Consider the following 13,406-nt stretch of genomic DNA (forward strand, 5'->3'; position numbering starts at 1 on the left):
CCACGTTCTGACAAGTCGTCAGGTGGTATTCTGTACTTATATACGAACTTGAAAGGGTTGGTATGAAATTAAATTTTGTAACACATTCGAAAACAAAACCCATTTTGTCGAGAAAAAAATCTAACAAATGTATGTCATTTGTTTAGTTGTTATCGTTTGATTCAGGAAGAATAATTACCTACATTCGAGGGACAAAGTGAGTCGCATAATAATCCGTTTTAATGACTATTATCTGGTGCCATTATTTACTTGCTTAAATGATTCATTCAATACTTGTTGCATTTAGCTCATTTTCAATAAATACCCATGAGGTTAAGAATATTCATGAGTAATGAATTGACTGACCCAAAACCTGCATTTTATATTACATTTCAGATAATGCAGAGAAGCGTTTCAAAGTGACTGGTGCCATGGCAACAGCAAGGACATACACTGACTCTGACCGATGGAATTTCTGTTGCATAAGCATTGTGACTGCAGAACATGCCTTGAAGGTCTTGCAAGATGTTCTTCAGATAGAACTTAAAACAAAGTATCCCAATCTATTTGACCTCAGCATGGGGTTGTTAAATGGGGTGCTTGGTGACAGAACTGTCGAGACTGTACTGTTTAGATTATCACCAAAGATATTTAATCGCCATCAACGGGAACAGCTGTATCCCACTGGAAATCCCTCCACATCAGTAACTGTTGCTGACTTAGACATCACACTGACTGTGCTTTTGTTGAGGAACATTACCTTGTTGAACCCTTGTCCTCGGTTGAATGCAAGGGACAAACCCTCTGACACAAACACATCAAAAGAAGCCACCATAGGACGAATTAAAATGTATCGTGATATTGTGTATAATCATGTAAACAAGGCAGCGATCAGCGATGAAGATTTCAAAGCATATTTTTCAAAGCTTAAGTCCAATCTCTTGGTTCTTTTTAGTAGGTTCACAAATGAGGATGATGACGCCATATTGTCTGAAACTCTTGATGCTGCGAGAAACCAGAGCATTCTTAAAAAATGGTACTATTATGACAAAGATGTAAAAGTTGAATTGATGCGTCTGAAATCAACAATGGAGGAAACCCCAAAACTTGGGTTCCATATAGAACAGGTTCAAAGAAGAAATGAAGACACTGTTCTCAGAGAGGTGAGAAGTGAAACGCAGAGAACACATGATAAACTTAAGAAAATCGGATTGGCATTAGAACAAAGCGCTCCGATTACAGAAGGTACGTATCTTAAACTTTAAGATGTTTGAAATCTTTACACTCAGTAATTCAAATGCCTTTTTGGCTCACGTTTTATTTTCAGGAACGACTGAAGTTCCAACATTTTTTGGATTTAAAGAAGTTTAAAGTAAAATAAAGGTCATTACTTCAAGTAAAAATTCCTGAAAATATTCTAATGCTCAAGCTTGACCACTCATTGCGCTTTGTTTACAGAAGTTCAGGAAAAACTTCAGGTGATTTATGACAATGATCGAGACAGAAGTGAACTTCAGAAAATAACAGGTAATATGTTGTAAAAAAAAACCGAGAACAAGAAAGATGATGCATAAATAGATAAGGATTATCTTATCTACTTCTGATTGACATTGGTTTACTGTAAAGGACATAACCTGTCACCCCTACCATATAGTATAGTCCACACACCCCTATTAATAATAGGCACTGCCACTTACCACTTAGCATGAGTAGTTGATTAGACAGACAGCTTAGGTGCAAGCAGTTGAGTTTATGCAGACATCCAAGAAGATAGAAATTTGTCATACAAAAAGAGGACAAAAAAAATTATTTGAACCATACACACATAAGTATCGTCACACAAGTTTGTGTAAAGAGACAATAAATCAACCGTATGAGTACAAATACAGTCTTCTCTTTTGTATTGGAGTGTCACCCGCCACATTTCAAGTTCAAATAATTTTTTTTTTCTGCGTCACCTGACTGTGTATTCAAGTCAAGTCAACAAAGAAGTCAGCTTACGTCACACCTTTACATCACACCAGTATGTCGACAAAGAAGACAAAGGAGTCAACCCCAAAACCTGAAAGTGAGTCCAAACACCCTGTGAGAGACAGCAGTGCTGCAGAGCAAATAAATGAACTGGAGAAAGCCATAGCCCGTAGTCATGTTAGTAGCAGAAAAACCAAAGTATCAGTCAGCAGTGAGAAGGCCAGGTTAGCAGCAAGAAGAAAACTCTTAGAAGTAGAGGCAGCAGCACTGAAGGCACAGCAGCAGCTAGAAAAGGAGGAGATGGAAATCAAGTTAAAGCGGGAATTGGAAGATTTGCAGATGAGACAGAGGAAGGCAAGTTTACGTTTAGAGGCAGACATTTCTATCACAGCAGCAGAAGAGGAAGCATTAGAGCAAAAGGCACCAAACAGTTTACTCTCTGCACGCCACAGTAACCAGAGTATTAGTGATGACCTCACCAGTGAAAACCTTGCTGAACATGATGCAGTTCAACCAAGTTCCCAGAAAGAAGTAAGTGCATGGGTTGAAAGTGTTAAGCCAGAGGAGTGTGTACCTAGTGCCATTCAGATACAGCAGAGATTAATGGACATTGCACTCTTACCTAAAACAGATATGAGCAGTTTTGATGGCAACCCACTGAAATATTGGTCTTTTATACGTACATTTGATAGTGTGGTAGAAAAAGAAACTATTCACTGTGCTTCAAAACTTTTGAGGTTAGTTCAGTATTGTTCTGGAAAAGCAAAGAAAGTTATTGAATGTTGCTTAGCTATGGAGCCAGCCCTGGGGTATAAGAGAGCAAGAGACTTGCTGAAGCAGAGGTTTGGAAACTCTTTTATTATATCTGAAGCTTGGATAAAGAAAGTATTCGAAGGGCCGTACATAAAACCCAATGATAAGATGGCATTAAGAGACTTTTCTGATGATTTACAAGTATGTCTAGAAACTTTGAAGGCAAGTGATCATCTCCAAGAAATCAACACCCAGTCAGTACCTGTTAGAATAGTAGCAAAGTTACCAGCTTATCTTCAGTCCAGATGGAGGAAGCAGGTCTTAGGGATACGCAGACAGGACAGACAACCCACTATAGAGGACCTCTCACAGTTTGTCCAGGATGCAGCTGATGAAGCAAATGACCCAGTTTATGGTAACCCCTTTGATCAACAGAAAACAGTTCAGAAAAGCAGGCCAAACAGAGGTCAAGACAGGAGCTCCAGTTACAGTGCTACAACATCCAGTTTCCAGCCGCAGCAGACCACATCTAGGCCAGAGGCTGATAAGATTTGTCCCCAGTGCAGTGGCCGTCATTCTCTTTTTGGTTGTGATATATTCAAAGGCATGAAGGTTGAGGATCGCTGCAAATTCGTACGTTCAAACAGGCTGTGTTACAATTGTCTTAACCCTGGTCATGTTGCACAGAAATGCGGTTTAAAAAGAGTCTGTTCAGTTCCAAACTGCGGAAAAAGACACACAAAATTTCTCCACATGCCAACGCCAGGTTTCCAAAGAGGAGTCGCAACTAACACACCACAGAGCACCTCTAACACAACCCAAGGTAGCAGTGGTTACATAGGTCAAGAATCCCATCCAAGCAACATGATGAGCCATAGCAGAGTCGTTTTACCCATAGTTCCTGTGACAGTCAGAGGAGTCGACTCGCCAATTGAGGTAACAACATATGCTCTTCTTGATAGTGGATCTACCCATTCATTTTGCTCCATCGAACTATGTAGAAGGCTACAGATTAGAAGCACCACCAGCACCACTATGTCATTAACCACACTTGAAAGGGCCAACAGTAGAGCGGAGACTTCAGTGGTGAGCTTGGAAGTCAAACAAGTTGGAGGAAGTGATAAGGTGTTACTACCACGTGTATTCACCAGAACACAGCTGCCAATCAACTTAGAACACATGGCAACACCCACAGACATAAGGCAGTGGTCACACCTCAAGGATCTGCAAATACCGCCTGTGGATGTTAAGGATGTTACTATGCTAATTGGTCAAGACAATCCTACAGTTCTATTGCCACATGAAGTACGACATGGTTGTTTGAATGAGCCGTATGCAGTAAAAACTATACTGGGATGGGCGATAAGTGGACCAATGCCAATGGACAACTGCCAAGCCAGGACAAAGGAGCCTAAAGTGACATCAAACTTTCTAACATTAGAAGATCAGGTCGCAAAATTTTGGAAAGTTGAAGACATAGATGATCTTACTGATGAGAAGGCCATGTCATACAACGATAAGAAGACATTAAGCATGTGGGAAGAAACCTTGCAGCAGAATGAAGATCGTCATTATGAAGTTTCTATTCCATTCAGAAAAAGACCACCAACATTGTCCAATAATCTTCAGATAGCCCAGCAGCGACTAGGAAATCTGCAGAAAAAGTTGACAAAAGACCCAGTTTTGAAGCAAAACTATTGTTGCTACATGAAAGATCTGTTAGAATGTGGATATGCAGAGAAAACACCTTTCTCAACTGAACAAAATGACATGCCTACTTGGTATTTACCTCACCATTCAGTGATAAATCCCAGAAAACCAGAGAAAACAAGAGTTGTATTTGACTGCTCAGCAAAATACAAAGGGACTTCCTTGAATGAACAAGTATACCAGGGGCCGGATCTAACTAACAGTCTACTAGGAGTCCTACTTAGATTCAGAGAAGAGCCAGTGGCGATAATGGCAGACATACAGTCCATGTTCCATCAAGTAAAAGTTCCCCCCAGTGAGAGAAGTGTGTTGAGTTTTTTATGGTGGCCAAATGGAGACTTGTCTCAACCAGCTGTAAACCACAGAATGACAGTACATTTATTTGGTGGTACATGGTGTCCGAGCATTTGTAGTTTCGTCCTCAGACATACAGCTGAAGTGAACCAGACTGGTTGTGATGAATCAGTTGTGGAAACAGTCAAGAAGAATTTCTATGTAGACGATTGCCTAAAGACACTACCAGACGTGGAAACTGCAGTGAAGTTTATACCCCAGTTATGCGAGTTGCTAGAATCTGGAGGGTTTAAACTAACTAAGTGGATGAGCAACAAACATGAAGTCTTGGAATCTATCCCAGTCCAAGAGAGAGCCAAAGGTGTTGAAGTCAACCTCAGTCAACAAGCGTTACCTACAGAGAGAGCTCTAGGTGTTTATTGGAATGTTGAAGAGGATGTTTTTTGTTACAAGATTGCTCTTAAAGAGAAACCTTTGACGAGAAGAGGTATTTTGAGTATGGTCAGCAGCATATTTGATCCCTTAGGTTTTGCCAGTCCATACATTTTGCAGGCAAAGAAGATTCTACAAGAGTTAACCAGACAGAAATTGCAGTGGGATGAACCAATACCAGACCAGGAGAGAGAGAAGTGGTTGGAATGGCACAGTAACCTAAAAAAAGCTCGAAGAAATGAAGATCAATAGATGTGTGAAATTCTCAGTTGACACAGACATAGTTGATCATTCTTTACATTTCTTTTCTGATGCATCAGAAACAGCATATGGAACAGAAGCATATCTTCACACCGTCTGCAAAGATAGAGTACATTGTTGTTTATTGATGGCCAAATCAAGACTAGCACCAATCAAGAAAGTGACAATACCAAGACTAGAGTTAATGGCAGCGACATTATCAGTGAAATTAAACCACGTGATACTCAAGCACATTGACTTCAGAGTTTCAGAGTCTGTTTTTTGGACAGATAGTGCAACAGTACTCAGATACATAACCAATGAAGACAACCGGTACAAGACCTTCGTCGCCAATCGAGTGGCAGTAATCAGAGAAAGCTCACAGCCGAACCAGTGGCACTATGTAAATTCCAAAAGCAACCCAGCAGATGACGTTTCAAGGGGACAAACAGCAGACCAACTTCTCCATAACAAGAGATGGAAAGAAGGACCAAGTTTCCTACGGAAAAATGAAGAGCAGTGGCCAAGTTTACCAGGTGACACATTACATGCAGACAACGACATGGCTCTGGAAGTTAAAGTCACCTCACATGTGACTCAGGCTCAGAGATCAGAAGACACGGCTGTTGACAAGATATTTCATAGGCAGTCTTCGTGGTATAGACTAAAAAGAGATGTAGCTTGGTGGTTACGTTTCAAAAACTGGCTAAAAGCTCAAGTACATGTCAATGCAAGTTGTGACAGTGGATCACTTACTGTTAATGAGTTACAAAGAGCCAGTATTGAAATCATCAAATATGTACAGAGACAAGCATTCAGCGAAGAAATAGCAGCACTCAAGAAATCAGACCCTACCAATGCCAAATTGAGACATAAAAAACTGCATCGTCTCGACCCTCAGCTGTCAGAAGACGGTGTACTTGTAGTAGGAGGAAGATTGACTCAAGCTCCAATACCACATGACGCCAGACATCAAATGATATTACCAAGACATCACATAACTGATTTGCTGATCCGACAGTTCCACATTGATTCAGGTCACTCAGGTAGAGAATATGTTTTATCAATGACAAGGGAACAATTTTGGATATTAGGAGCAAGAACAGCTATTCGCAGAGTAATTAATGATTGCTTCACATGTAGAAAAAGACATGTAGCACACAGAAGATGGCCGATTTGCCTGCCAGCAGAGTCACACCTGGAAACCCGCCATTCACATATACGGGAGTCGACTATTTTGGACCATTTCACGTTAAACAAGGCAGAAAACTTGTGAAGCGATATGGGTGCATTTTCACTTGTTTAACCATCAGGGCTATTCACATTGAGATAGCACATTCACTGGACACCAGTTCATTCATAAATGCATTACAGAGGTTCATCAGTCGACGGGGCATGCCCAAGGAGATCAATTCAGATAATGGCACAAACTTCACAGGTGCAGATAGGGAGCTGAAAGAAGCAGTACAGGGATGGAACCAAATGAAACTAGGTGAATTTTTCAGACAGAAAGAGATTAAGTGGAACTTTAACCCACCAGCAGCCTCACACATGGGTGGATCATGGGAAAGACAGATCAGGACAATTCGTAAAGTATTAAGTGGAGTCATGAGAGAGCAGACCTTAGATGACGAAGGACTCTCTACACTTATGTGCACAGTGGAAAGCATAGTGAACAGTCGACCACTAACATATGTCTCAGATGATCCCAGAGATCCAGAACCGCTATCACCCAATCATTTGCTACTTTTGCGTTCAGGCCCAACACTTCCACCTGGTAGATTTCAGAAGGAAGATATGTACAGTCGTAAAAGATGGCGTCACATACAGTACCTTGCTGATTTGTTTTGGAAACGTTGGGTGAGAGAATATTTGCCATTATTACAAAGCAGACAAAAGTGGATGACTGTAAAACGTGATTTACAGATTGGTGATGTTGTTTTAATTGCAGACAACAACACTCCAAGAAACATGTGGCAAATTGCAACAGTCATTAAAACTTTTGAAGGGAGAGATGGACATGTTAGATCTGCAGAAGTACAAACTGTCAACACAACTTTGATGAGGCCCATAACCAAGTTGTGCTTATTGGAAGAGGTCTCAGAATGCAGAACTGTATGATTTATAGACTAAGAGACTTAAGAGACTGTTTCGTTACTTTTGTTTTATTATGGACAGTTCAGAGACTATGATAACATATGTTAATTGAATTTCAGTTATTATTCATTTTATGTTAAAGTCAGAGACTGTTATAACAATGGATTTCATTCATGGAAAAGGATATTCATGGAGGACATTTAAGAAATGGAAAGTGATCAATGAGGACAATAATTCATGGAGGTTAACATGAAGGACATTTGATTAAGTGACAATAATTAAACAGTGGACATTGTGTTTAATATTGACATTTAAGGAGTATGGTTAACTTTAGATGTACCATATAACTGATATGTTTATATTATAAAATGTACTTCATACATAGAATTAAATTCTGTCCTTTAGAAGTATATTAGGTAAATGTTCAATTTATAATCTCACATTTAAGGGGCCGGTGTAAAGGACATAACCTGTCACCCCTACCATATAGTATAGTCCACACACCCCTATTAATAATAGGCACTGCCACTTACCACTTAGCATGAGTAGTTGATTAGACAGACAGCTTAGGTGCAAGCAGTTGAGTTTATGCAGACATCCAAGAAGATAGAAATTTGTCATACAAAAAGAGGACAAAAAAATTATTTGAACCATACACACATTAGTATCGTCACACAAGTTTGTGTAAAGAGACAATAAATCAACCGTATGAGTACAAATACAGTCTTCTCTTTTGTATTGGAGTGTCACCAGCCACATTTACATTACATTTTATTTCATTTCATTCTCATGCTACGTTTTTGTTGTACATAAATTTAAGAACAATGTAGTTATATTCTTATGAATTGAATATAATACATATCATTATTTTCTTTTTACTAAACAATGATGAGAAAATTATCAGTTTGGATATATTTGCAGCTGTTATTGTTTATATTGAAATCTTCCAAAGTACAGTGTTATGTATTTCTATCAAACAGTGCTGTCAAGTACGCAAGAGGACCCTGCTGTTCCTTCATCCCAACTCTTTAATCCTTCGTCATCAACAGAAAAAGAAATTACTCAGTCTGCAAAGTCTAGTCCTACAAGTGCTGATATGGGAACTGTTGCAGGTACATGGACAGTTCATCAGTGCGTGGATGTGTGAAAGATATTCACACTATTCACAGCCATATAGTGACATTTTTCAAAAGTTCTTTGTTGTCAACATAGTGATAGGAAAGTCACAGTGGGTTTTTTTATACGATATTGATATGATTAGATGCAAGTTATGGATTTTGTTTTATGGATTTAAGTGTTGAGATTACAGAATGTATGTAATAAGATATTAAATTAATATTTAAAAATGCCTAAAGTGCAAATTTATGTTTTTGACAAGTGATATCTGTGTTGAAGTTGTTACGCTTATTTACCTAAACACAGAAAACGTTTTTTTTTTCTTGCAGCCAGCAAACTCCATACAATCAAACCAGACATCCACTATCAGGTATATTCATATTAATATATTTTAACTCGAAATTTTGATAAAATGATTACACGAATGTTCACCCTGAAACGTAGATAAAACATGTAGTACAAAAACGTAGATATTAAAATACTTTAGTACACGTCTGTACCCACTTTCTATGACAAATAACATATTATATGTTTACTTGAGCTTGATTTTTTTTTTTTTTTTTTATGATTTAATAAAAAAATCCTGATATCAGCTTTAATAGATTTTGGATTTATCTCAATTTTGCAGGCACCTGTAATGAATCTAACACACGAAATCCTTTTGGTACAAATGGGTCCCCTGCTGATAAAATATCTACAAGTTGCCGACATTATCCTGGGCATGGTAGACAGGAGAATCCTTAGGGAACGTAATGCAGACAAATTAATGGCTCACAAAACAAAACAAGATCAAGCCTTTGAATGTCTTCGTATTTTAACAAAACGTGGTCCTACAGCATTTGGAACCACGGTTGAAGTGTTGAGAAAACACAAGAAAGAACTTGCAGAAAAAGCGACTGCTTGCAGTAGTAAAAACCCTACAGCAAATGTCAACATCGATCACATGAGCCAGATACAGCGCCTTCCCTGGGACCCCGACGACACAATGCACATAGACGACGTCTATGTTAACCTGCAGTGGGTACAAGATGAAAGGAAACCTTCAGTTACCAGTTCTGATCCAATCCATAGCTATACATTAATATTTAAATATGCCAAACAAGGGAAGTCACCAAAGAGAATATTTATAAGAGGAATGGCAGGCACCGGCAAAACCACTTTCACACAGAAGATGGCAACAGACTGGGCAAACGCCACACTGGGTTTAGGAGAATGTGATGGAGTACTTTCGAAATATAAACATATTTTAATGTTAAATGTACGCAGCAGTAAGCCTTGCAAAACACTAAAAGGGGCAATTGAATCGCAAATCACCCTTTCTACAGAAAAGAGGAAAGCAGTGACAGATGAAATCATGCAAGCTCTCGACTTTGACACTGACCATGTTCTACTGGTCTTTGATGGTTATGATGAATATGATATCAACACTTCCAAAGATATCACAGACATCATTTACCGTAAACGATACCAGGATGTGTGCACCGTCATCACAACACGTCCATGGAAGGCAGGGGAACTGATGAACAGACGAATAATGGACAGTGCGTGTGAAATCACCGTCCATTTAAAGAATCTGGAGTCAAAAAAGCGTCACTTTCTTGATTGTCAGAAGAAGTCATGGTCAATAAGGAATAATCTCGTGGGCTACGTGATGGAAAAGAAGTCGATATCCTTGGTGAAGACCCCATTACTGCTGCTGGTCAGGAACCTTCGCCATGTGCCAGGGCTGGAACATTTGAGGCTAGACAGTGGATCCATGCAGGGGCCCAGGGGTACGTGTCCTAGGGGCGAAGATAACACAGAATATGAAGCAGGACTGAGCCAAGGTGTGAATCACACCACAATGCTGCCACACTTCCCATTCACTGGAAATCAGCTGGTGCAGTACTGTGGTATCAGCCGGCCACTGATTACATTAAATTCTCTCGAAGGTGAAAAGGGTTGGAGTAAATGCTTGTCAGAGAACTTGGAAAACAAGAACAAGAAGACTTCTTGCCATCATACATACCAGTCAGATTACACATTGCTATCAAAAATGAGTACACAAGAGAACACAGTAACATTTGATCCTGAATTTGATCGTCATACACTGACGTCATCATTGCAGAATAGAGTTAAGGCATTTTTTAATCAGGACAGAGTGCAACAGAAAGAAGAGATACAATGTACGAAAGATAAATGCACGAAAGAAAATGCGGACGAGAAAGACGATCCCGATATCTACAGCCAAGTTTTAGCTTTTCTTCACAATGATTTGTTTCGGCATTCAACAAGCTTCATTCCAGGAGGGACAAGCATGCTTTTATATCCGGCACATCTTCACGAGTACTTTCGTCAGTCGGCACAAGGCCCACCCTTTCGTAGGGGGGAAGAATACTGCTATGAAGCAGTTCGACTGTCCACTTTTAAAGACTTGCCCAGTTCGGTCCCGGTACCAGCAACGCGACTTGCACGGTCAGGGTTCCATTACACTGGAAACAGTGATGAGGTAGCATGTTTTAGCTGTGGAGGGAGACTTAAGGAGTGGACCTATGGAGACAATCCATTTGTGCGACATCGCAATTTCTTCCCAGATTGCCCACTAATGAAAGGGACTGAGACAAAGAATGTTCCCCTGTTCCAAACAGATGATGCTATTTCTAATGGCAACATAGGAGCCAACGAAGATCCTTTCCCAAACTTAGCAAGATCTACACCGTGTGACCATGTTGACAATGCGTCCTCGCTACTGTCAAGCCAGCAGGCACTATCCAGGTCACTGGGCATTATTTCTCCAGAGGTCGCCACCCCCCAGATCACTCATGCCGGGGTTGCCAGTGGTGTACGCTCTAACGAGAACACATCTGCCCCCTTAACTCCACCAAATGCAACTCATCTGCCTACATGCATCCCTTCATGGATGAGAAATGAGTCTGATCGCCTAGCAACTTTCGTCAGCTGGCCCATTGGAGCAAGTGTCCGACCCAAAGACTTGGCAAGAGCTGGTTTCTTCTATCTGGGCACGGAGGACCGGGTACAGTGTGCCTTCTGTGAGGGGGTATTAAAGAACTGGGAACTAGGTATGAGTTTTTTTTTTTTTTTTTTTTTTTTTTTTTTTTTTTTTTTTTTTTTTTTTTTTTATCGCTATGAACGTGATTCTATATATCCCTGCCAGTTCTGTGTAAATGGTTGAAGCAGGAAAATATAATCATAATAATAATAATAATAATAACAATAATACTAATAATTTATTCAGTTTTTCAAGGCCTCCTGTCCATAATAATAATAATAATAATAATAATAATAATAATAATAATAGGGGGGGAGAACAAGATGGCGGTGTGTGATGAGGACTGTGCGTGAGCTCTGAGAAAACCATCGGCAACAGGCAGAAAGTCTGTATACTTTGCCACCGATTTTTTTTATAAATACACTATGAACTGTGGAAGAAGAAGCTGAGAAAGAGTTTATGAATCAAAGTTTTCTGCGTGGGTCTTTTTGAAAGTTTTTTCTTTACTCGTTGATCGGGACGCCACGATACGAGGGAGGTGAGTGTTACTAAGAACTTATAAAATATTCAGTTACAAAAGGATTGCATCGAACATTCCGGACAGTGAAAGTAACAGATACACCGCGTGCTTAAAATTGCTAAAACTCTGAAACATTTCATATCCTTTAAGTCCTATATCCTATAAGTATCCTATAAGTACTTGGTATATATGCTAACGTGGACCTGAACAATTGTCAACGTACTGAACTATGCACTGACATATAAAGTGCTATGAACACACCCCATCTTTAGACTGCGAATCCATGCATGGTAAAATTAGGCCAATAATAAGGGCAATAAGCACCTCTCCTATTCTTTTCATCCCCGTATATAGCAGAGAACAGTGACTATGAGTACCCGGGGGACAAAGTCAAAATATTTAAGTGCAAATACTAAAGAGTCTAAGCAAACAAAGGGGGCAAAAATGTCCAATAAAAATAGCAAGGAAGAAATAATAGAACACAATGACTCCCCTGAAATTATGCAGGCACCCAAAAGGCCACATTGTGAAATCTCAAACACCAGCGGTGAACTCTCTTTTGTCAGCGGTGATGAATCGGTATCCCTCATGACGAAACTGGAGGAGATTGAATATGAAATAAAGCAAACCGTTAAGAAGGAGGACCTTAGTGAAATTATCAAAACAGTTGTGAGCGAAACAGTCAAAGAAATGAATGCGAAGTTACAGGGCCTGGAAATAAAAATTGATGAAATCAGAGAAAGTAGTAAAATAGAAAATGAGGAAAATAAAAGGAAAATATGAGTTTTACAAGACAAAGTTGACGGGCTACAGCTGGAGAATCATAATTTGAGACAAACATTACGAGAAAATGACCAACGCATCGACAAAATGAACAGAGCAATGAAAGAGGTTGCCAAGGTAGCTTCGTCGGCAATGATAAAAGCCAACCATAACGAACAATACAGCCGAAAGAACAATGTAAAAATATATGGCATCCCGGAGTCTGAATCGGGCGATCAGACAACTTCTGCCCTAGTAACTAAAACATTAAAAGAGAAGATACAGGAAGAGGTGAAAGGCGATGATATTGTGGCGGTGCACAGGATTCCCGGCAAACCAGGGGGAACCCAGGCCGATCATCTTAAAGTTAAAAAACACAGAGATAAAATCCCGTATCATGCGCAAAAGGGGTGAGCTTAAAAGGTCCCACAGAGCCCTGAGGCTAGCAGACGATGTTACAAGAGAAAATAAGGAACTACTTAAATTGCTGAATGACCATCCAGAATGCGAAAGTGCGTGGTATTTCAATGGCAGCATATATGC

At 39.8% G+C, this 13,406-nt stretch overlaps 1 protein-coding gene across 1 annotated transcript in view; it reads left to right on the forward strand.

Annotated features, from left to right (window-relative positions):
• Positions 1 to 13,406, forward strand: part of LOC106169402 (uncharacterized) — a 65,588-nt gene that overhangs the window by 48,212 nt on the left and 3,970 nt on the right. The window contains exons 2-6 of the mRNA XM_087014107.1: positions 376 to 1,224; positions 1,438 to 1,506; positions 8,457 to 8,588; positions 8,922 to 8,962; positions 9,221 to 11,651. Of these exons, the coding sequence (XP_086870233.1) occupies positions 411 to 1,224; positions 1,438 to 1,506; positions 8,457 to 8,588; positions 8,922 to 8,962; positions 9,221 to 11,651 (3,487 nt within the window). The 5' untranslated portion in view covers positions 376 to 410. The remainder of the gene's footprint in view (positions 1 to 375; positions 1,225 to 1,437; positions 1,507 to 8,456; positions 8,589 to 8,921; positions 8,963 to 9,220; positions 11,652 to 13,406) is intronic.

Source organism: Lingula anatina, chromosome 5, assembly GCF_051362555.1.
Source record: "Lingula anatina isolate TDL-2025a chromosome 5, LinAna3.0, whole genome shotgun sequence".
NCBI lineage: Eukaryota > Metazoa > Brachiopoda > Lingulata > Lingulida > Lingulidae > Lingula > Lingula anatina.